Source organism: Podarcis gaigeae, assembly GCF_964106915.1.
Source record: "Podarcis gaigeae genome assembly, chromosome: 16".
In the NCBI taxonomy this organism is placed as follows: domain Eukaryota; kingdom Metazoa; phylum Chordata; class Lepidosauria; order Squamata; family Lacertidae; genus Podarcis; species Podarcis gaigeae.
The window spans coordinates 8,769,352-8,794,874 of record NC_139693.1 but is presented as its reverse complement, the minus strand read 5'-3'; the positions used below and the strand labels follow the sequence as shown (position 1 = coordinate 8,794,874).

At 49.7% G+C, this 25,523-nt stretch overlaps 1 protein-coding gene across 30 annotated transcripts in view; it reads right to left on the bottom strand.

Moving 5' to 3' along the window:
* The window catches only part of UBAP2L (ubiquitin associated protein 2 like), a 50,047-nt gene that overhangs the window by 16,935 nt on the left and 7,589 nt on the right, over positions 1-25,523 (bottom strand). For 10 of the 30 annotated variants that reach the window (XM_083715553.1, XM_083715547.1, XM_083715566.1 and 7 more), the window contains exons 2-18: positions 23,362-23,485; positions 21,389-21,466; positions 21,025-21,135; positions 19,325-19,493; positions 18,199-18,294; positions 17,018-17,063; positions 16,491-16,603; positions 14,005-14,079; positions 11,564-11,616; positions 11,376-11,461; positions 8,499-8,670; positions 8,112-8,355; positions 4,793-5,070; positions 3,355-3,527; positions 1,886-2,075; positions 1,119-1,173; positions 199-376 (exon numbers count right to left, since the gene is read on the bottom strand). In XM_083715553.1, the coding sequence (XP_083571679.1) occupies positions 199-376; positions 1,119-1,173; positions 1,886-2,075; positions 3,355-3,527; positions 4,793-5,070; positions 8,112-8,355; positions 8,499-8,670; positions 11,376-11,461; positions 11,564-11,616; positions 14,005-14,079; positions 16,491-16,603; positions 17,018-17,063; positions 18,199-18,294; positions 19,325-19,493; positions 21,025-21,135; positions 21,389-21,466; positions 23,362-23,445 (2,201 nt within the window). In that variant the 5' untranslated portion in view covers positions 23,446-23,485. Of the gene's footprint in view, positions 1-195; positions 377-1,118; positions 1,174-1,885; positions 2,076-3,354; positions 3,528-4,792; positions 5,071-8,111; positions 8,356-8,498; positions 8,671-11,375; positions 11,462-11,563; positions 11,617-14,004; positions 14,080-16,490; positions 16,604-17,017; positions 17,064-18,198; positions 18,295-19,324; positions 19,494-21,024; positions 21,136-21,388; positions 21,467-23,361; positions 23,486-25,523 lie in introns of all 30 variants that reach the window. The other 20 variants (XM_083715546.1, XM_083715545.1, XM_083715543.1 and 17 more) reach the window with 5 other exon arrangements.

The following is a 25,523-nucleotide window of genomic DNA, read 5'->3' as shown; positions in this document are numbered from 1 at the left end:
TGTTTTTAAATCCAATCGACAGAAAAATGGAATAAAACTGAACACACGACAGGCAATGCAATGGTAGTTTTCTTAGGTGCAAAATACAGATCCTCAACTTTACTGCAAAAGGAGGTTGCTAGCCCTCATGACTGCCTTTAGAAAGCTTCCTATTGGGAGGGGGGATTGGGGTCAGTTCTGAGGCCCCCCTGCTGCTACCTGCTGTGTTGCGTGGTGGCCGTGCTGGGGAGATCCTCCGTGTGGTTCAGGCTACTGAGCACCGAAGAGTGCTGGGTGGCCGTGGTGAGCAAGGATGCTGCAGACACAGTGTCGTTGAGAGGGGTCGTGATGCTGGGGGCAGAGGGGGAGTCCGATTTCACAGCGGGGCCTGCAGAACCTGGGGGGGGGGGAAGGTTTGAAATAACGAGAGTTAAGGGGCAGATCGCCCAAGCAAGACACCTTCCCTCACCTCCCCTTGCAAAATTTGAAGCAGCATAAAAAGCAACGTTAAAAGGGCAAAAAACTAAGATACAATACACAATTACTGTTTTATAATTTATGATAATTTAGAATTTAAATGTATTTTCATGTAATGTTTGATACTTCCAGCTGATGAAGGTGAATACATCGAAACAGGGCCTTGTCCTGGTTTCTGATCCATAACTGACTTCTGACCTCTGCTCAGTGATTGAAACTAAGACCTTCAGGTCGAATCTGACTATGAACTAACATGAACATATCTCTACTCATAAACTCTGATCTCTAATTCTGTAACGAATTATTGTGTTATACACATCCTTATGAGTTTGAGTTTGTAATCCTTGTCAGAATACATACTTGGGAATGGATTAGTTTTTGTTACAATTGAATGTTGATTTGCGAGTAGGGACTACTCCCACTAATGAAACTTAAACTGGCCAGAGTTCTTGGTGTGCTTTATTTCAAGATACAATACACGTCAAGTCCAGCCCAGCGCCCTGTTCTCAAAGGCGCCAACCAGATGTCTGCTAGGGGGCGCCTGCAATCGGGAGCAGAGCGTGCCGCAGGTTCGCCAACACTGCTTGCTGCACAAATTCTTTGCGAGCTCGGCTCGTTTCTTCCCCCCTCCCCAACCGCAGGCATGCTGGAGAGGCACTGACCTTCGGCTGTCTGCGTGGTCTGCAGCTGCGTGGGCGGCACCGAGCTGAAGCCGTTCTTAGAAGAGAAAGAGAGGGGGAAAGAGAAGTCAGCTGCCGTTGATACAGAAACACAGATAGTGCACAGATCAAGCATCGCCCCCACCCCAGCCAAGTACCCTGCTCTCAAACACCTCCCTATTTTAAAAGACTCGGATCCGTTAAATGTTTCTAGTAGCGATGCTCATCATAGACAGCGGTCAAGCTATGAATTACTTGGTGCTTTGAATGTGAGACCCAAAGGCATCCACTATTCCCCATATTCTTTCTAGACCAGGGGTGGGGAAGCTGCAGCCATCCAGATGTTGCTTGGACTACAACTCCCATCATCCTTGACCGTCAATCCTGATGGGAGTTGTAGCCCCAGCAACGTCTTCTTCCCCTGAAGAAGAGCCCTGATGGATCTAACCCTTTCTAGTCCAGCATTCTCTTGCCATCAGCCAGATGCCTCTGAGAAGACAGAAAATAGGAGGTTTTCACGTTCTGTGAAGGTTTTATCCTAATCCAAAAGGGACCACCTCTGGTGACAGAGTTTTCCACAGGCTGCCATGCTGATCCTCATCGCTGTTGTGTTGTTAATAAGGCCCCATCTTAACAGAGCACACAGTCTTCTAATGCAACACACAAGTCAGTCAATCCCGTTCTCTGAGAAATGCAGAGGCAACCGGCAAGAAGGAATGGGGCACGAGATCCACACTCGCTCAACACCAGGCACTCGGGACAAAGCTTACCTTGGCCTGGGTCAAGTCTTTTTGGGGCGAGGAGGAAATGGAGTTTGGGTACCGCCGGGTCTGAGTGGATCTCTGCTCGTACAGTGGTCCCTGAGCGCTGTTCTGGGAGGTATATGTTGCTGTAGGCATGGTGCCGCTCTGGTAACCCGGCTCCTGGCTCTTATTGGACGAAATCGTGGACATAGACTCGCTGCAAGTGAAGAAGGGTCAGGAGATTTCAGCACGCAAACTGCCAATGGGCTCCTGCCAGTGGCTTGCAAGAAGTAGCTTCCACCAACTAAGCCTCCTAGAGCATGGGTCGGCAAACGAAGACCCAGGGCCCGGATCCAGCCCTATTACCTTCTTGATCCAGCCTGCGGACGGTCTGGAAGTCGCCGCATGGATCGGTGTGGGGATTCTGATCGTTCAGGCTGCGCCATTCCCCTCCCACACACAACCGCCGCGGCGACTCCTCCCTCCTCCTGGCTTCTCCCCGCCCTGCCTAGAGGAGGAAGAGGGCTGGGCTTTGTTGAGCTGTTGGCTGAGTGCCATTTTAAGCAGCCCCTCTCCAGAGCCAGCCCTTTCGCACTGCTCATTGTCCCTCCGGCCCTGCCGCTCGCAAGGCACAGGTAAGTAGCCACTGGGGCTCGTCTGGTGCTGTGGAGAAGGGAGGGGGGAGTCGGTGGGGGGATTTCCCCCCTTCAAAATATAGTCTGGCCGCCCACAAGGGACAGTAGACTGGCCCCCTGTCGAAAAAGGTTGCTGACCCCTGTACTGGAGCAAAACATACACAAGGAGGCTTAGTTTGGTCAGAATTGAGTTGACACTTCCAGAGTTAACACTAAACACATCGCTCCTGGAAAAAGAGCCACCATAGATGCTAGAGGGCCGTGAAAATTTGTGTCCTGGGTTTTTTAGATTTATCTACCCATGTACTAGGGACGCGGGTGGCGCTGTGGTCTAAACTACTGAGCCTAGGGCTTGCCGATCAGAAGGTCGGCGGTTCGAATCCCTGCGACGGGGTGAGCTCCCGTTGCTCGGTCCCTGCTCCTGCCCACCTAAGCAGTTCAAAAGCACGTCAAAGTGCAAGTAGATAAATAGGTACCACTCCGGCAGGAAGGTAAACAGAGTTTCCGTGAGTTGCTCTGGTTCGCCAGAAATGGCTTAGTCATGTTGGCCACATGACCCGGAAGCTGTCCACAGACAAACACCAGCTCCATTGGCCAACAGAGCAAGATGAGCGTGCAACCCCAGAGTTGTCCGCGACTGGACTTTACCTTTACCTTTCACCCATGTACTATCTGAAACCAAAGGGGCTCATTGGTTGCCAGATGTGAAATTTACTGGCACTATTTCAATCTCTCTTACCCCACTAAAGGGGTCTTTTTGCAGCCCAACGTAGAGACACCACTGAGGTTTGTGCCTGGGACCTTCTGCTTGCCAAGCTGTCTCCCACTTAAGCTAAGACCCTTCCCCCAAATACATCTCACCTTGCAGTACTCGTGTACAGGCTGCTCGGAGGCTGGCTGACGGAGGCGCTTGTCGCGGGGGCAGGCTCGTACTCCGAGAGGACAGGCTCCGAACCGAACTGCAACGCCCCGAACTGCAAGTTGAGCCCCGAGATATCCGCAGAGCCGGGCATCTCCACTGCCAGAGCGGGAATCTGAGGAAGGAGAGGTGGCCTGATGAACTGCCGACATGCAACCTGAAAGTGGCGTTCCCGCTCTCAAACTGGCAAACCCTGAAGAGCGGTGGCTGCCAAGGCTTTCCACTTCCTTCTGCGGGATAGGGTGTGCCTGGGTTTCAACGTCGCCTTTAGAGGCTCAGGGTTGTTGCATTCTTTAAATTATCACCATCATCATTTAATTGCTAAAAGCGTGCCCTCTTCCAAGCTGCAACAACAAAAAACTAGTTTTAAAAGTAACAGGGTGTACAAAGAACTAAAAGCAACAAACGGCTGTATTATCAGTGTTCTACTTAGTAGTTCAGTATATCAAGAAACACACACACACACCCCGTTTTCCCATGGATATATTAGGGTTTTGATTCAATTGCATCTTCCTAATCTAATCATATTGAGCCGCTGTGAGATATACGGGGATAGGGTGGTATACAAATTTAATCAATAAAATAACAAATAATCTAATGATTTTCACAACTGCCCATTTTTCTCATTCCTTTCTAAGATGGCAGATGGTGCATTTCCCCCACCCCCGTAAGACGTGAGGTCTTGAACAACAGAATCAAGGAGCTAGAAGGGACCCCAACCCCCTGCAATGTAGGAAGATTAAGAAACTTAAGAGTCTCGTGCAGCTGCTGGGGGTTGAATCAGAGACCTTGTGCACACAAAGCAGCTGCTCTACAACTGAGATTCCACCCTTCCCCAATACAATATCTTTGAGCCATCATCATTGTAATCATCATTTATTTATACCCCGCCCATCTGGCTGGGTTTTCCCCATCCACTCTGGGCGGCTCCCAACAGAATATTAAAAACATGATGAAACATCAAACATTAAAAACGAAACAGGGCTGCCTTCAGATGTCTTCTAAAAGTCAGATAGTTGCTCATCTCCTTGACATCTGATGGGAGGACGTTCCATGGGGGGAGAGACACTACCGAGAAGGCCCTCTGCCTGGTTCCTAGTACCCTCACTTCTCGCAGGGAGGGAACCAGCAAAAGGCCGTCGGCGCAGGACCTGTGTCTGGGCAGAATATGGGGTGGAGACACTCCTTCAGGTACACTGGGATGAGGCCATCTACAGATTCAGGCCACTGGGTCCACCCAGCTCATTAGAATAGCCTCTGACGCTCCACTCCTGAGCTACGGGCCCCTTCCCGCTCACCTGCCATGTTCATTGGGCCCTTTGGGGGGGGCCGCCTCAAGACTAAGCCCCGCGCCGTGCAGGATGGGAAATTCCTGTGTACCTTTGATGTCAAGGACGCTTTCTTCTTCTGCTGCTTCATCTTCTGCTGGGCTGGCTGGGGGCTGGAGGACTGGTTGTCCGAGGAGCCCGGAGACATCTGGGGGACGGGGTTGGTTTTGCTGGCCAGGGGGGACGACGGAGGCGGCGGGGCCGTGACGGACGCTGTCACCACAGGCTGCTTGTCCTGCAGGAACACTTCCATCATGGCGGAGGTGGGCGGGAAGGCCTGGCGCTTGGCAAACGGGCTGTGCACAGCGGATTCCGATGGGTTCTTCAAATCTGCGTGCCGGAGACGGAAGGAGGATGGTCAAGCCCAGGACAGGAAACTCCTAGTTCCTCCTCCTTACAAAGCATCTGTGTATTAACCTATGAGCTTTGCCCCACCCACACCAACCTCTGGCTGCACCTGTTATTAGCATGTGGCCCCCAGATGGTTCCCTATGACACCATGCAGCCCCAGGCTGAAAAGTTCCCCCAACCCTGGTTTTAGACGCAGCGGGATCTGCAATAAAAACCTTGTTTGTTTGATCACCACAGGCGGTCAGTCAGCTACCACAGACGCAGGACTGAATTTGCTGACGATGCCAAGACTTGCTATAGCATACGCTGTCCCCCCTTTATAGCTATGAGGGAGCCAGAAAGGGTCTACTGGTATGCAGCCCACACTAAGGCAGGAGGGATGTGCAGATTTAAAAACCAGTGAGAAAATAAAGCTCTCCGTCAGTAGTACAAATCTGACCACTAAACCCATGTTGATTTAGGGTATTACTTTTACCAGGAATACTTGTTTTTATTCAAAAAAAATGGCTTTTTTAAAAAAAACCCAATTTCATAGCATACTTTAGCAGACATTTCGAGGTAGTTTTTATGGTGAATTTTAACTGATCTTATACTCGGTATGGTTTTTCTTTTCAATGTTTACATACACCCATTAGAAATTCTGAACTATTATGTAATTGTACAGATACTCGAAATAATGTTACAGAATCTATTGCTAAACGAAAAAATGTCTATGGGCTGTTTGCTGTATGCAACACTAATCCTGCCCAAAGCAGACCCTCTGCATAATAATGGAGATATTGGTGTGCTATTGGCCTCTTCTGTGTATGATTTTAGTTGGCTGCAATCCTAGGTTTGTAGGGAAGTGTGCAAATACTCAATTTTTCACAATGTTTTAATTTTCAAGGTACAGAAGCTAAATTTTGAGAAAACAATTATTACAACAGTAAACAACAAATAATTTGTCCTGATGAAATTACAATTTTTTTTCATGCCAGGTATAAAGTTTCATTTGATAGTCTAAGAGATCACACTGCATTTTCCCCATGAGTGCTAGGTAGATTCCTGCCACAGTCTGAACAATTTATGTATTCAATAAACATTTGCCATCTGTTATAAAAGGAAAGTGGATTGTGTTTGCCCTTTGTTGCTCTCACCTGGCATGTTAGTTTCTCAGCCAATGCTGACTCTGTCAAGCCAAGAATCAATATTCAACCCAACACCTGGCTATCTCCATATGGGCCGCAGTCAACAGAAAGGCTAAGAGGTTATTCTTTAGGATAATCATGAGCAGATGGGATCCTAAGCCCGAGTAGTGCTAGCGCAGGAGACATTTCAATTGTTTTGTCGTAGCGCTTCCTCAATTTACACTAGAATATGGCAATCTATTGTACACAAAAGTGCCATGGGCAATGGGACCTAGATGTGCAAATACCAAATGAAAAATGGAATGGCTTTCTGGTCTGGGAGACCGTTGAAATCAGTTTCTGCAAAAATATTCATATTTGAGAAATGCTCATTTACACAGAAAAAAGCCTCCTTAAACTCAGTGTATTTGGTAGAGGAACTAGTTCAGTTTAGTGATAAGCAGTAGGGCTAACATGCTTCTACAGTGGTGACCCGCAAGACGAATGCCTCGCAAGACGGAAAACCCGCTAGACGAAAGGGTTTTGCGTTTTAGAGGCGCTTCTCAAAACGAATTTCTTTATGGGCTTGCTTCGCAAGACGAAAATGTCTTGCGAGTTCCTGCGGGTTTCCCCCCCTTTTCCTAATCCGCTAAGCTGCTTATCAGCTGATCCGCTGATAAGCCGCTTAACAGCTAATCGCTAAAAGCGCTAAACCGCTAATAGCGCTAATCCGCTAAGCTGTCAATGGGCTTGCTTCGCAAGACGAAAAAACCGCTATACGAAGAGCCTCACGGAACGGATTAATTTCGTCTTGCGAGGCACCACTGTATTCAGATTACTTTAAATGAACCAATTATTGCTTAGGACAAAAAACATAGCACTCATAATTCTTAAAAAATATATTTTTAATCTTTTTTTTTTTTTATTCCACCCTGGCCTCTTAAGGTCAGTTCAAAGGCTCTGACAAACCGTACCACCAGAGGTGCAGGGCAAGAGTGTTTTAGTGGTTAAGAGGGCCAGACTAGGACCTGGGAAAAATGAGGGTTCAAATCCCCGCTCAACCATTACACTTGCTGGCTGGGACCTTGGGCCAGTCACTGCCTCTTGGCCTCACCAACCCCACAGAGTTGTTGCGGGGATTAAATGGGGGGGACGGGGGACGACAGCGTGCAGCTCCTTGGAGGTAAAAGAAAGGTGGGATATAAATGCGAAATAAATAAGTGTTCTTCACAGGTTCAATTCTGGCTGCTGGAGTGGCCAGATACGGAGTTAGGTACACAATGGTACCCTGAACATAATATGTTCCGGGAGTCTGTTCGACTCCCAAAACCGTTCGAAAACGAAGGTGCGGATTCTGATTGGCTGCAAGCTGCGCCAGACGTTCGGCTTCTGAAAAACATCCGCAAACCGGAACACTTACTTCCGGGTTTGCGGTGTTCGGGACCTGATTTGTTCGACAACTAAGCCGTTCAAGAACCAAGGTACCACTGAAGAAGAAGAGTAGTAGTAGTAGTAGTTTGGATTTGATATCCCGCTTTATCACTACCCGAAGGAGTCTCAAAGCGGTTAACATTCTCCTTTCCCTTCCTCCCCCACAACAAACACTCTGTGAGGTAAGGGGCTGAGAGACTTCAAAGAAGTGTGACTAGCCTAAGGTCACCCAGCAGCTGCATGTGGAGGAGCAGGGAATCAAACCCGGTTCACCAGATTACGAGTCTACTGCTCTTAACCACTACACCACACTGGCACTGTACTAAGAAGCAGTTATTAACTCAACCAAAGATCCTCAAACAGATTCAGAGTTTGGGGGCATTGGGTGTAGCCCTGCCAGGGCTGTAACAGTAAACTGCGCATTCCAACACTCTCCCCATTCAGAAGACCCCTCCAGCCTCCAGCTGCCCCCTTCCACCTTACCATACTGCACAAGAGACGAGGAGTGGCTCGTGGTGCCGCTGTCCCAGGACGTGGCTGCACTGCTGCTCCCGGATGGCTGAGGATGCTGAGCTGCCAGCTGAGCCAACGCCTGGGCGGTCTTGAACTGCTCCAGGAACTGCGAGCCGGTGGTGGTGGTGGCAGCGGAGGCGGAGACTGCGGTGCCTCCGCCGCCGCCGCTTTTGGCCTCGCCGACGTCGCTGAACCCCTTTCCCAGCATGCCGACCTGAAACGGCAGGAAGGGAAGGCCGGCTGAAGCAGGCGGATGGAGGCTTTGGCTGGGCGAAACAACACAGCAGCCCCAGATGAGGACCAGGAGGCTGAACACGTGCACGACCGCAGGGTTCAGAGGCTTGTCCTTTTCCTTACCATGCCGTGGTGCGGGAAGGTGTTCCCCGAACTGGGCTGGGATATAGGAGCCTGCTTGGAATTGCTGAACACCAGCGGCTGGCTGAGGGCAGGTGCCTGCGAGGAATCCAGGTTGGGCGACTCGTTCTCCAGAGAAGAAGGGGTCTTTCCTAGCAGCACAGCAAGGTCGATTCTAGGAAGGAGGCAGAAGCGTCACCGTGAGCGAGGGGTTGGGTGAGTGGCAGGGCCGGCCCACCTCTGCTCCTGCACCAAAAGGGATGCCCCGTGCCAGGGCTAAAGCTAAGAAAACAAATTTCAATGGGATCAAATGTCAGGTTCTGCACTTAGGGCAGGAGGAACCAGTTGCGTGAATGTAAGATGGGGGACACACCTGGGTTTCCAGTAGTACATGGGAAAAGGGTTTAGGGGTCTTAGTAGACCACAAACTGAGCATGAGTTAACAGCAGCAAAATAAGCCAATGCTATTATTCTGGGGTGCATCGACAAAAGTACAGTGGTACCTCTGGTTGCCAATGGGACCTGTTCCGGAGGCCCGTTCGCAACATGAAAAGAACACAACTTGCAGCAGTGCGTCTATGCATGCGCAGATTGCGACTCGCCGCTTCTGCGCATGCATGTGATGTCATTTTGCGCATCTACGCAAGTGGCGAAACCCGGAAGTAACCCTTTCGGGTACTTCCGGGTCGCCACGGGACGTAACCTGAAAGAACGTAACCTGAAGCGGACATAACGCGAGGTATGACTGTATAGTGTGCAAATCCAGGAGGGAAGTAGTATTGCTCCATTCTGCCCTGGTCAGACCACACCTGGGGTTCTGTGTTCAGTTATGGGCACCACAGTTTAAGAAGGATGCTGACATGCTGGAACGTGTGCAGAGGAGGGCAATCGAGATGACAAAGGGCCTGGAAACCAAGCCTTATGAGGAACAGTTGAAGGAACTAGGTATGCCTGGAAAAGAGGAGACTGGGAGGAGATACGATAGCTACAGTGGTGCCCCGCAAGACGAACGCCTCGCAAGACGGAAAACCTGCTAGACGAAAGGGTTTTCCATTTTGGAGGCGCTTCGCAAAACGAATTTCCCTATGGGCTTGCTTCGCAAGACAAAATGTCTTGTGAGTTCCTGCGGGTTTCCCCCCCTTTTCCTAAGCCGCTAAACCGCTTAGCAGCTGATCCGCTCAAAGCCGCTAAACCGCTAATAGCGCTAATCCGCTAAGCTGTCAATGGCCTTGCTTCGCAAGACGAAAAAACCGCTATACGAAGAGCCTCATGGAACGGATTAATTTGTTTTGCGAGGGACCACTGTATCTCTTTAAAAATCTCAAGGGCTATCACATGCAGGATGGAGCAACCTTGTTTTCTCCTGCTCCAGAGGGTATGACCTGAAGCAATGGATTCAAGTTGCAAGAAAGGAGATTCTAACTAAACATCAGGAAGAACTTTCCGACGGTAAGAACTGATCGACAGTGGAATGGGCTCTCTCTCTCGGGAGGTGGCCGAGTCTCCTTCCTTGGAGGTTTTTAGCAGAGGTTGGATGGCCACCTGTCACGTATGATCTACAACTCCCAACTCTACAATTCTATGTGATCTGCTTGTGCACAGAATTACTGTCCAGTGTAGAATCAGGCAGGGTTGGCAAAGGATCTTGGGCATACCAGCAGGCTGCTGAGGTGGCTGAATGCATTTGATGCTGCTGCCTGTGCCAACATGACACTCTCCAGATGTTTTGGACTACATTTCCCAGCAGCCCGTGTTAACCCAGCCATTGGCGGGGGCTACTTTAGTCTCTCATCTGGCATCCACGGTGAAATTGCTCGTGTTCAGTTTATGCCACAGTATGGTCTTGGGAAGCAAACGCACACAGAAACCAGGGCACAAAAAGACCTTACACCTCAGGGAGAAAGTTGTGGGTTTTGTGTTGGGTTTGGGTTTTTTTTTTTTTTGCTTTTTCAGGCAGAGGGAAGCCCCTTCTGGGGGCCACAGAGGCAAATGTGGACAGAGCAAGGAATGTGAATTTTCCCTCTGTGCAGCAGCCTAGTTTTTACACATGCCCCCCCCTCTCTTTCTATCCTCCATCCTGGGAAGCAAAAAAAGCTTTATCAGAGCTCAAGGACACATTCCAGCCAGACAAAAAACTCCCAAGAAGAGCGGCAAAGGAGGACTGTTGGTGAGGAATGTGCCTCTAGATGTTGTGCAATCGGGGGGGGGGGGGGTGGAAGAGTCCCAAGGGCCAGATGGAGAGGACTCAAGAACTGCATTGGTAGGAGCCAGAGCAACAACTGGTAGGAGTCAGCTTGGGGGAGGGGAGCAATAAAACCCTGAACAGCACATGGGGCGGTGAGAGAAGCAGTAAGATTGTTCTATCTGGCAAGCAGAACTGCTTCCGTTGATGGAAGGATTGTAATAGCACGCCTCTGAATTCTTCCCAGGGTGGCCTGACACAGACCTGCCTGACCTCTGGTCATACAGTGGTACCTCGGGTTACATACGCTTCAGGTTAGAGACTCCGCTAACCCAGAAATAGTACCTCGGGTTAAGAACTTTGCTTCAGGATGAGAACAGAAATTGTGCTCTGGCGGCACGGCAGCAGCAAGAGGCCCCATTAGCTAAAGTGGTGCTTCAGGTTAAGAACACTTTCAGGTTAAGTACGGACCTCTGGAATGAATTAAGTACTTAACCCGAGGTAGCACTGTACGGCCAGGGCTGAAGTGAGTTGGAGAGTCCAGCAACATCTGGAGGACTACAAGCCTGTCCGCCACATCCTGGGTATGGCAATGGCTGTCTGCTTTCTTCCCCTGCTCTCTCCCCCAGCCCCGCCGCCAAAATGAAACTCATTTCTAAACTGAAACCCAGCTACTGTGGCAGGCGCAAATGGACCACCTTTGTCCAGCCGTGATGGTCACATTTTCCGCAGGCAGAGGCACAGAGGAGACGTTGGAGGCAGTGAAAATCTTGGTCTCTGAAAGCTGGGGAAGGAAAGGAGAGGTAGGAAGTTAGGGTGATCCCAAGTCAGAGAAGGCAAAGCGCACACAGAAAGGGAAGCTACGCAAGAGCTGGGGTGTACCTACATCTTCATTCCAGTCCTCGGTCCCCCATTCCTCCGTCGCCGTCCTCCATGCACCTGGCAAAGAACAAAACAGAGAGGGGGTTTGGTACAAGCGGATCCTGGGTGCTTCCCGGGAAAAGGGGGTGATTTTCAAGAAGCATTGCAAGCAGCTAAGCAGGTTGGTGCCCCTCGCCCAGACAGACACAAGCTTGGGGTGGGAGGAGGGGGAGAAAATATGGGCACACCACGCAAGCTCCCCCACCCACTGAACCCCAAAGCAAAGAGGCTGGACCCTGGAATCACTGTGGGGAAAAGAGATGTCTTCCTTGATCCCATCCTGAAACTCTCTTCCCTTAGGAACAAACGGTGATGGACAGCCCTACTGATATTCTACATGCCCAGTGCCCAGTTTCACTGCTCTCTTGAAATCAAACGTGGCATCTCTCCACCCTGCCCATTCCTCCTCCTGCCACTGCCCCTCCCCAAAGCCCTGCAAAAGCCCAATTTTCCCAGAAGATCGCCGCCACTGGGTTAGGATCCGTACAAAATGGTCAAGTCAACGGAAGGTTCCGTTTCTGCATACGTGTGTGTTCCTACAGATTTATAAACTGCTTAATTACAACAGTGTCTAAGCAGTGTATAAATAACTCAATACTACACGATGCTCGTGCGTCCTGCAAGAGACTGGCTCGGATGTCTCCCCCCTGCAAAAATTTGCTTTCAGCCCTATGAAAGCGAAGGCAGGTCTTTTACCATCTCAAAGAGGCAGGTTGGGTAAATGGTTAAGAAAAAGCTGAATCAAGCCAAGATACATTTCTTTCCCATGTTTTAAGGTTACGTTTACTAAATAAAAAAGCCCCATGCTGCTGTTCAGGTCACTTCCCTGTTCCTTGAAATCTTCATTTATTGACCATGGGCATTTAAAAACATCCATACACTCTGCTGGCTCCTGAAGGTGTGTTTTGTTTTTTTCAAAAACCCACATAGCGCCATTAGCCAAAAGTGCAAGGGAAAAGATATGAAGACTTGAAACTGAGGGGAAAAGAAAACTCTGCAAGGCACTACAGCTGGGAGTTGGATCAGGGGACTTGAAGCACACCCACCCACACTCACGCTTCTCAGGCATTTAGTCGAGAGACCTTGGAGCAGTTCCACACTTTCTCTCTCTCAGTCTAATCCAGGTGCTAACCCCCAGGGCCTCCAAACTCCCATCAGCTCCAGCCAGCAAGGCCAAGGGCCAGAGATGATGCAAACTGGGAGTCCGTCCCCCCACCTCCCCAATCTGCTCTGGGGTTTCTTCCAACCCCCCCCAAAAAAAGTAGAACAAGGTGGCGTGCCAGGAGAAATTCCGCTGGGCCAGCTTGAGCGGTTTTACTCACACAAGACCTACGCTAGATTCAACACCCTGTCAGCATTCGCCAAATCTGCAGAAGTCTGCACATACTTGGTCCCTGGATGGCTAGCAAACCCGACTTGTGTAGCAGGACTGCCTCCCCTTCGTAGTCCATTCCCCCCCCCCACTCTGAACCCGCAAGTCAGGCTATCAGTGAGTTTTTTAGAAGCTGCAGAAGGGGATTAACTCAGGATCTCTTCATGGTCAAGGCGCAACTAACCTGTCTTCAGTGATCCCAAGTCTGCGCTCTTGCTTAAGAACATAAGAAATGGCCTCACAGGATCAGACCAAGGCCTTGCCCAACTTTCTCTGCAAGAAATCTCAACCGCCTGCCAACAACTGGCCAGCGATCCACCAGGAGATTGTAAGAACCCACCAGTGTTAACTACCCACCAGTTGGAACTGCAAACAAACCACCTGTAGATCTTGAGGAAGGCGTTGCAGCAGAAATTGCCTCATCATTGACTCCTCAGAAGGCCAATTAGATGGAACCTCTGTGTTTAGAGGCAGTGTATCTGTGGATGCCAGATACTGGGGGACTGCCAGCTTCAGTCCCACTTGTGAGAGCTCAACAGAGGCACCTAGCTGGTTCCCGCCCCCCCCCCCAAACCCAGAAATATAGATGGACTCCTTGGTCTGAACTGACAAGGCCATTCTGAGCTTATGTCCCAAGGATACTTGGCCTTCGAATCAAGATGCAAGAGCTTTAAAGTGCCAGGAGAGGGGAACCACAACAGGGGCAGCCATAGCCGGTGGAGGGTGCAATCAAAACAGCCAGGAAAGCAAACTCATCTCCCCAACCCCACCAAACACAGAAAAACACACACATGGAAGCCCAAACCCCACCTCCCCTTAAAAACAACAGAGGTGTGGGGAAGGCGGGGTGGGGTGGGGTGTCAGTGTTAGTAAAAGCACAGGCAAGAACATACACATATTCATTAAATGAAACCAAACGAAGATGGAAAGAGATGGAGGAGGGCAGGGGTTGTGGAGCGGGAAGAACGAGACAATGACATATCCACAGATATATTCCAACTTATAAATAAAGAGATCCCGGGCAATTAGTGCACCTGGATTTCTCGTACCAGGAGCAGTGTCAAATTTTCGGGGATAATTTGACCCCTCACCCCTAATGTAATCAACTCCTGAAAAGAAACAGAAGAAAAAGAAAAAGAAAAAAAAGAACGGGGTAAAAACAGTGAAAACGGTTTTGTATTCTAATGAGAAAAGCGAGGCGATTCTGCCGCTGCTGCTGCCGCCACCCCCTTCTCCACCCCAAGACTACTCTGCCGCCCACCATACCTGTGGATATTGTTAAAATTAAAAAAATATACTTAATACTACAAACTAATCATGGGAGTATGAAATGAGGAGTGTGTTCTGTAGACACTGTGGACAAGTAAACCCTCCTTGGGGGCCAATGAAAAGGGTCGTTCCCTTCCAGCGGCAACTTTTAATAGTCCCCCTTTCTTAGCTCAGGACACACAAAGAACGGCGGGATCTACTTCCAAGAGAAAAGTTAAAGACACTGCAGTTCTCTCCCCACTTCTACATTTCTACTGCACACCCAGGTAAGGGAACCATCCCTCAAAAACCTCAAGTGGTATTTTTGCCCAAGCAGAAAGACACTGTTGTCTTCTTCTACGGAGGAAGGCCAGAGCTCAGAGGAAAGGTTCCAGGTTCAATCCCCAAGGGCATTTCCAGGTAGGACTGGCAGAATGCCCCCCCCCCGCTGCCTGAAACCCGGGAGGGGGGGTGCCTGCCGGTCAGTGTAGACAGTACTGAGCTAGATGGACCAGGATTTCCGAAACTTGGGTCTCCCTACTGTTTTTGAGCTACAATTCCCATCATCCCTGACCCCTGATCCTGCTAGCTAGGGATGATGGGAGTCCAAAAACAGCTGGAGACCCATGTTTGGGAAGCTATGGTCTAAGCCATTGCATGGCAGCTTCCTGCATTCAACACTTCAGTTCCCTGAAGTTATGCTGTTGCTGAAAGAGATGAAAAGGGTGTGCAATGGAGCGGTGGATGGAGATTATTTCTCTTCCCTTTCTTGGGAAACCTTCATTAAAATCATAGGCTGGCGGGCCCAACTCACCGCTGCCCAGTGGAGGTTAACCACCACACCCTAAAGACCAGGGGTAGCTGATGGGATGCACTCAGATGATGCTGGGACTCCCAGCTTCCATCAGCACCAGCCAGTGTGGCCAAAGCTCAGGGAAGATGGGAGCTGGGAGTCCAGCAGCTTGCAGGGTGCCACAGGCTCTCCAACCCTGCACTAGGACTAGCCAGGGACACCCTCAAACTCCAATGCAACTTTCCCCACAGGTTTTGCAATCAAAAATACGAAAACGGATCAGAAGCACTTAACGTGGATTGTAACCGTGACCCAAAGCAGTTTTAAATTAAAATAAAACCAGCCATTTTTTTTACAGCATCAGGCACAAGTAAAATGGCTGGGTTTAAGGGCATAATGGGGCAACTGGATAACCATTAAGTGGCTCTAAAGGTAAAGGTAAAGGGGACCTCTGACCATTAGGTCCAGGCGCAGGCCACCTCTGATCACGCCTGCAACAAAAGCAGGTAGCTGGGGATCCCCCCCCCCAATAGCTGCATTCCTTTCTGGGTAACACATGCCAGCAGTGTGCAGGGCCAACGGCAAAAGTGGATGGGGCAACAGATGTAAAATGTTAGGTAAAGGTAAAGGGACCCCTGACCATTAGGTCCAGTCGTGGCCGACTCTGGGGTTGCAGCGCTCATCTCGCTTTACTGGCCAAGGGAGCCGGCGTACAGCTTCCGGGTCATGTGGCCAGCATGACTAAGCTGCTTCTGGCAAACCAGAGCAGCGCACAGAAATGCCATTTACCTTCCCGCCGGAGCGGTACCTATTTATCTACTTGCACTTAGGGGTGCTTTCAAACTGCTAGGTGGGCAGGAGCAGGGACCAAGCAACGGGAGCTCACCCGGTCGTGGGGATTCGAACTGCCAACCTTCTGATCAGCAAGTCCTAGGCTCTGTGGTTTAACCCACAGTGCCACCCGCGTCCCTGTGATTAAGTGGCTCTAGGTGGCAGAATTGGGTGGCTTCAATCACACAGGAGCATGGCAGGTCATTGCTCAGCAGCAGGGCAGGTGCTGGGAATGGTGTCTCTCTCTCCCCACCCCCCAGTCTCCATTCAAAACAGTGCTTTTTCAAACTTGGGTCCCCAGCTGTTGTTGGGCTACAGTCCCCATCATCCCTGACCACTGGTCCTGCTAGCTAGGGATGATGGGAGTTGGGTGTGTTCTCAGCTGTTGTTGGGACTACAGGTTTGAGCAGCGTTGACATAAAGGGATCTCTGGGGAAGATGTCTACCTGCAACACCCAGAGCGCTGTTGCTAACCAGCCTAGACAATATTGGGATAGCTGGACCAACAGGCTGACTTGATAAAATGCAACCCTTTATGTTGAAGAAAGGCAAGCTGTATTGAAGGGTACCCACTTGTTGGCCTTTTTACTGACAGGAGCTGAACTCTGGCCCCAAACTGCGGCAGCACAAAGCGCCCAGGTCACTTACTCGTGCCGTCGTCCGGCTCAAAGCTCCCGGTGTTGTTCCATGTATTGCTGTTACTGTTCCCGTAGCCTTCTTCCGTGCTTGTGGGCTCGGCGTAGTCCGCGGGGTTGAAAGTTCTGGAAGACAGGGTGGGTGAGGAAAGGGGAATTTGAGCGTACATCTCAAGGGCACATCTGTCCTGCTTTGACCCTTTAGTCTCTTCCCTCCCCCTATCCAGGCCATAGATATAATAGAATCATAGAGTTGGAAGAGACCACATCGTGTCCAACCCCCTGCCAAGCAGGAAACACCATCAGAGCACTCCTGACATATGGTTGTTAAGTCTCTGCTTAAAGACCTCCAAAGAAGGAGACTCCACCACACTCCTTGGCAGCAAATTCCACTGTCAAACAGCTCTTACTGTCAGGAAGTTCTTCCTCATGTTTAGGTGGAATCTTCTTAAATATGTATCATCTGGTCACAGATACAAACTCTCTAGCTCTGCCCACCCCGCCCAAGAATAGAGTTAAGACAAAGGCTGCAAAGCTTACCCCATGCCTTGGGCTGAAAACCTTCCTCCCCGCCTTCCAGATCCACCTGCAACAAAAAAAACAGGCAGCTTTAAACCTTGCTGGACTCGGGATGCACCTCTAGGTAAACTAAAAAGGTTTTAGTTTTAAAAAGTCTTCTATCTTCACCCATCTCTTATTTCCCCCACCAATTTCACTCCTTTGAACTAAGGATGGGACTACAACTTCCACCATGCATCGCTGATATTGGTCAAAAATGATGTAAGTCAGCCCCCCAACAACTTGCAGAGGGCCCCCAGCCTTGCCTTAAAGCAAAACAAAAATGAGCCTACTGATACAACCACCCACCTTGTAGGTACCAAATTGAGACTGAGAGCTGGACTAGTGCCAGAGTTCAAATCCACAACAAAGGTGGGACAACTTGGGATATTCTAGATGTGGAGAACCTGCGACCCTCCAGTTATTGGGCTCCCAACTCTCACCATCTGCAGCAGGCATGGCTGAGGACCAGGGTTGAGGGGCACTGTGGCCCCCAGAAGGTTCCCTATGTGGGAATGAAACTTCTAGGCTGAAAAAGCTTCCCCTGCCTGGTTTCAGGTGCAGTCAGATTAGGAATCAAACACCTTGTTTGTTTGATCACCGGAGGCAGCCAGTCAGCTATCACAGCTGCAGGACTCAGTTGGCCAACGATGCCAAGACTTGCTGTAGCATACGCTGTCCCCCCTTTATAGCTATGAAGGAGCCAGAAAGGGTCTACTGGTATGCAGCCCACCGTATGGCAGGAAGGATGGATTCAAAGGCACTTTAAATCAGGATTTATTTATTCTTTGTCTGCCCTGAGTCTTGCGACGTTGACTTGATGAGCCTGAATTCTAGTGCTAAGAGGGGGAAACCTCTCTAGACCAACTTCCTCCACACCATACTTAATTCTATACACCACTCAATCACCTGATTTTATGGTCTTACAAAAAGTGCATCTGATCCATCCTGTTCTCAAAGCAGACAAGCTAAGCAAGGGAAGCCTGAAAGTCTCACTTTCCACACTTGATTCCCAAAAACAGGTTCTCAAGAGACACCCTGCATCCAACAGTATGGGGAGAAAACAGCCACCCTGCCAAGTAGCCACTGGCGGCAGTATCCTCCATGGTAATTTCCAGTCCTCTTTGTAAAAGCTATCCAGGCTGCTGAGCCGCCTCTCTCACCTCTGCCTCGCCCGCGGCCTCGTCGCCCTCTCTCTGTGCCTCTTCCAGTGGGTCCGGCTGTCTTGCCACTGTCCAGTCCATTCTCCTGGCCCCGAACTGGAAGACACAAAACCGCACTAGTAAGTTTCCAGTGTGTTGAGTGCATTGGGGGGATGGGGGCGCAAGGCTTGAGTGCTGTGCTGAATGAATTAAGGATTCTTGTGCGAGCTGCAGAGAAGCTGGCAGAAGCTGGCTTTGCCAAGGGTTTGCCCTGCCCACCAGGTGCCCTCTCTCGGAAGTTCAACCTCTTGCCAGGGGAGAGCTGGGCGGTGACAATCCACACATGACCCCCTTCCCAGTGGCGTAGCGTGGGTTGTCAGCACCCGGGGCAAGGCAAGTAATTTGTGCCCCCTAACCCGTGGATTTGCGGCCCCTAACCCTAACCCCCAGATGTTGTGCCTGGTGCGGCCGGCCCCCCCTGCATCCCCCACGCTACGCCACTGCCCCTTCCTCTACTACAGGAGAAGCAACCCACGCCACTCCGTTCCAGTTTTCCCAGCCCTGCCCTGCAATAGGCTCGTGTCTTAATTTTACAGAATCAGCGCCCTCAATTTCCCTTGAGGGTCTTTAGAACAAACCATCTGCTTTTAAAGGAATGGAGTTATGTGGTCTTTAGATGAAAATAAAATACAATCCATAGGTTGCAAAACAGATGTTGTAAAGGGTGTCGGGTGGTCTTTTTTGTTGTTTTAAAGAAGATACAAACACCCAAACAAAACACATCTTCACAGTTGGCTTGTGAAATGGCATTTGTATAAAACAGGTCTCAATTTAAAAAAACAAAAAACCCTAAGGGTCCCGATTACCCAAAACAGCTGGATATTTGAAACATTTTGTTGACTCCCAAGCAGAGCTAACTATTAAAAAATAAAGGAAGTGTGGAGCAGGAATTCAAAATGTGACTGTTATTTTTCCAGCTCCGTGCACAGCAATGCCAGGGACAACGAGGAAGACAGGGAAGCCATAACTGTGTCACACTGCACATCTCTGGCCGTGAGGTTTTAACCATCTGCTACCTTTCCTCTCGTCTCGTTGCCCCACCCCACACCACACCGGCAGCTATTCTGCACAAAGTCGCGACTCGTACACTCTCTTCCGCGGCTCGTCCCTCGGCCCCTTCTTGGCAATCCACCTCGTCGCCGGCTGAAGTCCCGCTCCCTCTCTCGGTTCTCTTTGCTTTCTTCGCTGGGTTCCGTCTGCCCGCTGTCTTTCTGTCCTGAAACCCCCTTCTTCTTCCCAACCATCTCCCAGGAGTGCTGCGAAGGGAGAGGCAAGATTTATTCCCACTCTCCACGCACATAACACACGTTCAATTTCACAGATGCATGCAAGAAACATTCTACAGGTTTCACTGAAGTTGGTGACTGTCATTTTATTTTAAAAAAAAAATATTCCTTTACAAAAAATATTATTTTTCAAACAGGAAAGATGCAGATATACTTGTGCTGACCATTTTAGATTAGTTGCAAAGATGGTATTGTAGAACCATTGTAGAACCGGCTGTTGCTTTTAAAAGTTTATAAAGTTTTATTTGGGGAAATAAAAATTTCATTGAAAAAAAGAAAGAAAAACCTGCTAGATATCAACTAGAGTTAAAATTCCAGTTCAGTTCTGGGCATTTTTTGACGGGGGGGTGGAGGCAGAAAGCATAATTGCATCAACCAGGTTTCATTTTTTCAGAATTCTAAAATGAGAATTCATAGAAGGAATCAACACTGGAGTGAAGACAGCAGAATATTTTGACAACTAGAAGCTGTATGCAGAGGGGGCCGTGAATGTCAGGAGAGGAGAACCGCAAGATCTGGGCCTGGGCCGATGAACAAGTGAGTCATCCTCAGTATTCTCAGGTTGGGGGTAGGATACCTGTTTCTTCCCAAGGGCCGCATTCCTGCCTGGGGAACCTTCCAAGGGCCACATGCCAGCGGTGAGGCAAAAGTGGGTGTGCAATAAATGTACAAACACACCCCTCTCTGTCACCCATACAGATGAGAGGCATTATCAGAGCTCAAGGACACATTCCAGCCACCCACAAATGCTTGGGATGCCAAGGAGGGCTAGGGAGCGGTGTGGCCTGGGAAGTGTTCCAAGGGCTAAGCCATGGGTAAGGAAACTAAGTCCCGGGGGCCGGATCCGGCCCAATCGCCTTCTAAATCTGGCCCACAGACAGTCCAGGAATCAGTGTGTGTTTACATAAGTAGAATGTGTGCTTTTATTTAAAATGCATCTCTGGGTTATTTGTGGGGCATAGGAATTCATTGCCCCCCCCCCAAAAAAATATTCCAGCCCCCCACAAGGTCTGAGGGACAGTGGACCGGCCCCCTGCTGAAAGTTTGCTGACCCCTGGGCTAAGCTGAGAGGCCTGGAGTGAGGCAGGCAGTCCCTTGGGCTGCTGTTCTCCCTCCCTGCCTTAGACCCACACTTAACTTTAATTTAAACCGCAGAATCCTACACAGATTTTAGAGTGCCCCATGACCTGACTTTTCAACATCTCCCCTCCGCAGATCTGCCTCACTCTGTCAGCTTTTCTCCTGAGTCTGTCTCTCTCTCTCTCCTTTCAAATTCCCATCAGCTGCAGTCAACGCAGCCAGTTATGAGGGATGATGGGAATTGTAGTCTAGCACAGATAGTAGACTGTGAACTGCCTCATCTTCTGAGACATGGCGTCTATACATGGGCTGCCCTTCTCCCCTCCCCAATGCTACTCCCTTCGCCCAGCAGAGAATAAAAAAGGCCTTTGCAACCCGCAACGCCACTCTGCTAACCGAGCCTTCAAAGCCACAGATTTACCGTGTCCGGGTTGCCTTCCAACAGCACGTTGATGGCTCTGTTGACGTCCCCATTGCAGTCGTGCAAGGCGATGACACACTCATCCTGGTTCTTGCCCGTGATGTCGATCAGCTGCCGAGGGAGAAGCAACAAAGGATAAGGCCACCCGTCGACTCAGCTGGGACCTGTCACCAGTCACAGGACTTCAAGCCCCTGAACCCGAGGGCCTCCCTCAAGCTATCCAAAGCAGCTATGAGTGTGTCCGTCGTGTTCCTCTCTCCCAAGAGAAATCAAAGTCAGCTGGTAGGGCAAGGAGTTAAAGGGCACACTCTCCTCGGAGAGTCTTCCCCTTTCCTTACGTCCTCCAGCATCCCAAAAAACTTACTTGTTTCACTTTCTCCTCAAAGTCAGCATCGTTGTGGTCGGATATCATCTGTGCAAGTCGGATTTGCTCTGCAGTGGCCTGTGGAGACAGGGGCCAGAGGTGGAAGTGTTAGAATCAAACAGGGCAGAGAGACAACAAGTTAGCCCTGTAAGTGGGGCGTCTGGCCGGGAGCAGGGAAGCTGCCTGAGTAAAGAATGAGCTGGACACTGCCATTTGCTCTGCCCTCAGATCTGAATTGGGTACTTCCAAGGCCAGGCAACCACAGACATCAGCGAGGGAGGAGGGCAAAGCCACAAAGCTCCCGCCATCGTTACGAGGGAAGAGCTGCGCAAAACCCTGCCCTACTGGCTTAGATATTAATCACCTGCTCAGCTTCCAGAGCTGATAGGGAGGAATTTTCTCATATAAACACAACTATGGAATACTGCAATGCGCTCTGTGTGGGGCTACCTTTGAAGGTGACTCTGAAACTACAACTAATCCAGAATGTGGCAGCCAGACTGGTGACTGGGGGCGGCCGCCGAGACCACATAACACCGCACACATAACAGACATCATAACAGACCACATAACACTTGAAAGACCTACATTGGCTCCCAGTACGTTTCTGAGCACAATTCAAAGTGCTGGTGTTGACCTTTAAAGCCCTAAACGGCCTCGGCCCGGTATACCTGAAGGAGCGTCTCCACCCCCATCATTCTGCCCGGATGCTGAGGTCCAGCGCCGAGGGCCTTCTGGCGGTTCCCTCATTGCGAGAAGCAAAGCTACAGAGGGAACCAGGCAGAGGGCCTTCTCGGTAGTGACGCCCGCCTCCCATCAGATGTCAAAGCGATAAATAACTACCTGACATTCAGAAGACATCTTAAGGCAGCCCTGTTCAGGGAAGTTTTAAATCTGTGATATTTTAGTGTATTTTTGGTGCTATGGAAGCCGCCCAGAGTGGCTAGGGAAACCCAGCCAAATGGGCAGGGTACAAATAATAAATTATTATTATTACTATATAACTGCACAGATACAACTATATAACTACATTACTCAGAACTGTAACTTTAAGAATTTGCACCCAAGCTTGCTTCTTCTCTCCCTAACCCACCCTTGCCTTAAGATTGTAAACCCAAGGAGCAGGGACTGGTTTGTGGAAGCTGCTTTGCTTTTTGGCTAAGAAGCGGAGTACAAATACACTGGGACTAACCCTGAGACTAACACACTGGGACCAAGACTGAGAGGTTTTAGTCCTCAGTTAAGGGTGAGGATCCAGAGTTTAGTCTAAAGTAGGGATGAGATGGATTTAAATTCTCTCTCATCATGTCATTCAGTCGTGTTCTAATCTCTGTTAAACAAGGAGAAAGGCTTGTTGTGGTTATCAACATAAGAGCTCAACTCCTCTATGTTTGCCTCTCTTATGAATTTGGTGTTAATTTTCTATTTCTTATACATATCAATAGCACAGCATGCTTCCATGGAATGCAGATTAATGGAAAAGCAGAGGTTCTGGAACAGAAAGGATAAGATATTGTCCCCTTTTCCAGCCTCTCTTCCCCTCTTTGTGTCACAACTGAAAAAAACCCAAACGTTTGAAAACTGCAATTAATAGGCAACTGGTTGGGGGAGGTTTCAAAAGCTTTTCACTGCCCAGGCAACCAGATGTTTTATCCAGATATCCCAACAGGTTCAGCGTCAGCGGCCGGGAAATTAGTCCTTTCACCTGCCACACGTATCAAGAAAGTTTGAACACGGATTCTTCCTGTGTTTGCCCACAAAGCCAGAACTTTGCCTCAGCTCCTAAGCATGCAAGCTAAGAGCAGCCTGAAAGGGTGCGGAGGAGTTTTCCTTTGTCTCGTGGGAAAGACGTTAGGCCAGCGTGCTCTTAGTCACAACGGAAAAAAGGAAGAAAAGGTGAGGGAGCCAAGAGGACTCCTCCCCTCCCAAAGCCAACTGGTTTCCATGGACACCCTGGCCTGCTCCGCCCTCACCTGTGGCCTCTGTTTGTGCTGTGCTTGCTTCTGTGTCTGCTCCCAGCTTCCCCGGGCTCGGTTAGTGCCCACCGATGTCATCATTTACAGTATATACAAATAACAGTATTTACAAGGTAGAACTCTGTGGAGTGGAGAGAAGAAGAAAAAAAGGGGTTTTTTAAGGAAACGAGCAAGCAGGTGGCCCAGCCACATCTTGCCAACACATCCCCTTTTGTGATTAACACGGAAGAACCAACTCCTGATCCCTTAAGTGTCCAACATGATCATGATCTACCGGTAGATCACTGGATGTCTGTGGCAGATCACTGGCTCCCCCCAAAGAAGCTCACCAACTTTGACCCAAACTGCCAGATCGTTGCCAGTTTTTAACTCTGTGAGTAGATCACAGCCTCTTGGGAGTTGGCCACCCCTGCCTTAAGCCAAGGGGTCAAGTATCTTTCTCTCAGTTTTGCCCCAAGTCCCGGTACAAATTGCCTTCTTAAAACCATCAGGTTGCGAGGACTCGCATGTCCCAGGTGCAGAGTCCACTCCTCAAATCCCTCAGACACACACCAGTTCTCAAAGGGGAGAGTTCCAAGCTTGTTCTCAGCTTTGGGTGAAAAAGCCTTTGATAAAACCCATCTCCTCAAGGAAAGTTTCCATGACCAATGGAAAGTTACAGGTTGGTGTTGCAACAAAAAAAAGAAAAGAAAAAGGGAACTTTGACAAGTTGGCATCTCAGAGCAGGGCAGCGACATTCTCCAGCTGAGCTGCATCCAGCAACCCTCAGAGCTGGTAACCAGGGAGTCGTCTTCGCAAGATCAGAGGTTGAAGCAGGGTCTTTCCTCGTCCTCAGTCTCAGATTCTGGCCCCAAGACCGCACCAGTTTTCAACAAGAATGAAGCCAAGCTTTATAAAGTGGCATAAATCTGCACAGCCCTGCCTAAAAACAGTGGCACAAACACTCTGGAAATTTGCACCCTGGTAGACGCATTTAAAGAAGGCTGATCGCCGAAGAATTGATGCTTTTGAATTATGGTGCTGGAGGAGACTCTTGAGAGTCCCATGGACTGCAAGAAGATCAAACCTCTCCATACTGAAGGAAATCAACCCTGAGTGCTCACTGGAAGGACAGATTGTGAAGCTGAGGCTCCAGTACTTTGGCCACCTCATGAGAAGAGAAGACTCCCTGGAAAAGACCCTGATGTTGGGAAAGATGGAGGGCACAAGGAGAAGGGGACGGCCGAGGACGAGATGGTTGGATAGTGTTTTCGAGGTTACCAGCATGAGTTTGACCAAACTGCTGGAGGCAGTGGAGGACAGAGGTGCCTGGCGTTCTCTGGTCCATGGGGTCACGAAGAGTCGGACACGACTAAACGACTAAACAACAACAACAACAAAGACGCATTTAACCAAGAATGCCTACAAATGCAAGGGATCAGAGACAGCATACATTTCATAAAACCCACACCTAATAAATTTGAGAGGAGGACCACAGCTCAGAGGCACCAGCTTCAATCCCCAGGTCATGCTGGGAAAAGGCTCCCTTGCCTGAAACCCTGGAGAGCTGCTGCCTGTCAGTGTAGACAGTATGGATCTGGATGAGCTAATGACCTGACTTCCAAAGTTCGTTAGTAGGCTGTTATTCACAGTGGCCAATGCTAACCAAATCAGATACAAAGAAATCCAACTAAACGATGAGTCGCCCCCCATGAGTTAACAAGACACTGTGGCCAGTGGGGGGGCAGTGTTTTTCATCAGTCTCCCCTTCCTCCCGCTTCCCCAAAAAATGCTTGGGAGAGTAAAGAGGCCCTGGTACTCCATGGGCTGAAGCACGGCCAGATTTTGTACTAGGTGATTGCAGGGGAACAGAAACAACAGAACTAAATATTGGTATTTTTTTTTCTTGCAGTACGGATGAAGGCAAGGGCCACATTCCCTCACAGACAACCTTCCAGGGGCCACATGTGCAGGGCCAGAGGAAGGTGATGGGCAGAGCAACACATGCAACTGTTAACATTATATCAGGGAAGGGGAGACATTTTTACCCCTAGATGCTACTGAATTACAATTCCCTAACCACAGGTGTACTGACTGGGGCTGATGAGAACTGAAGTCTAACAACCTCTGGAGGGCCAAAAGCGTTATACTGTAGGCGACAGTCCAGCCACACAAGAACC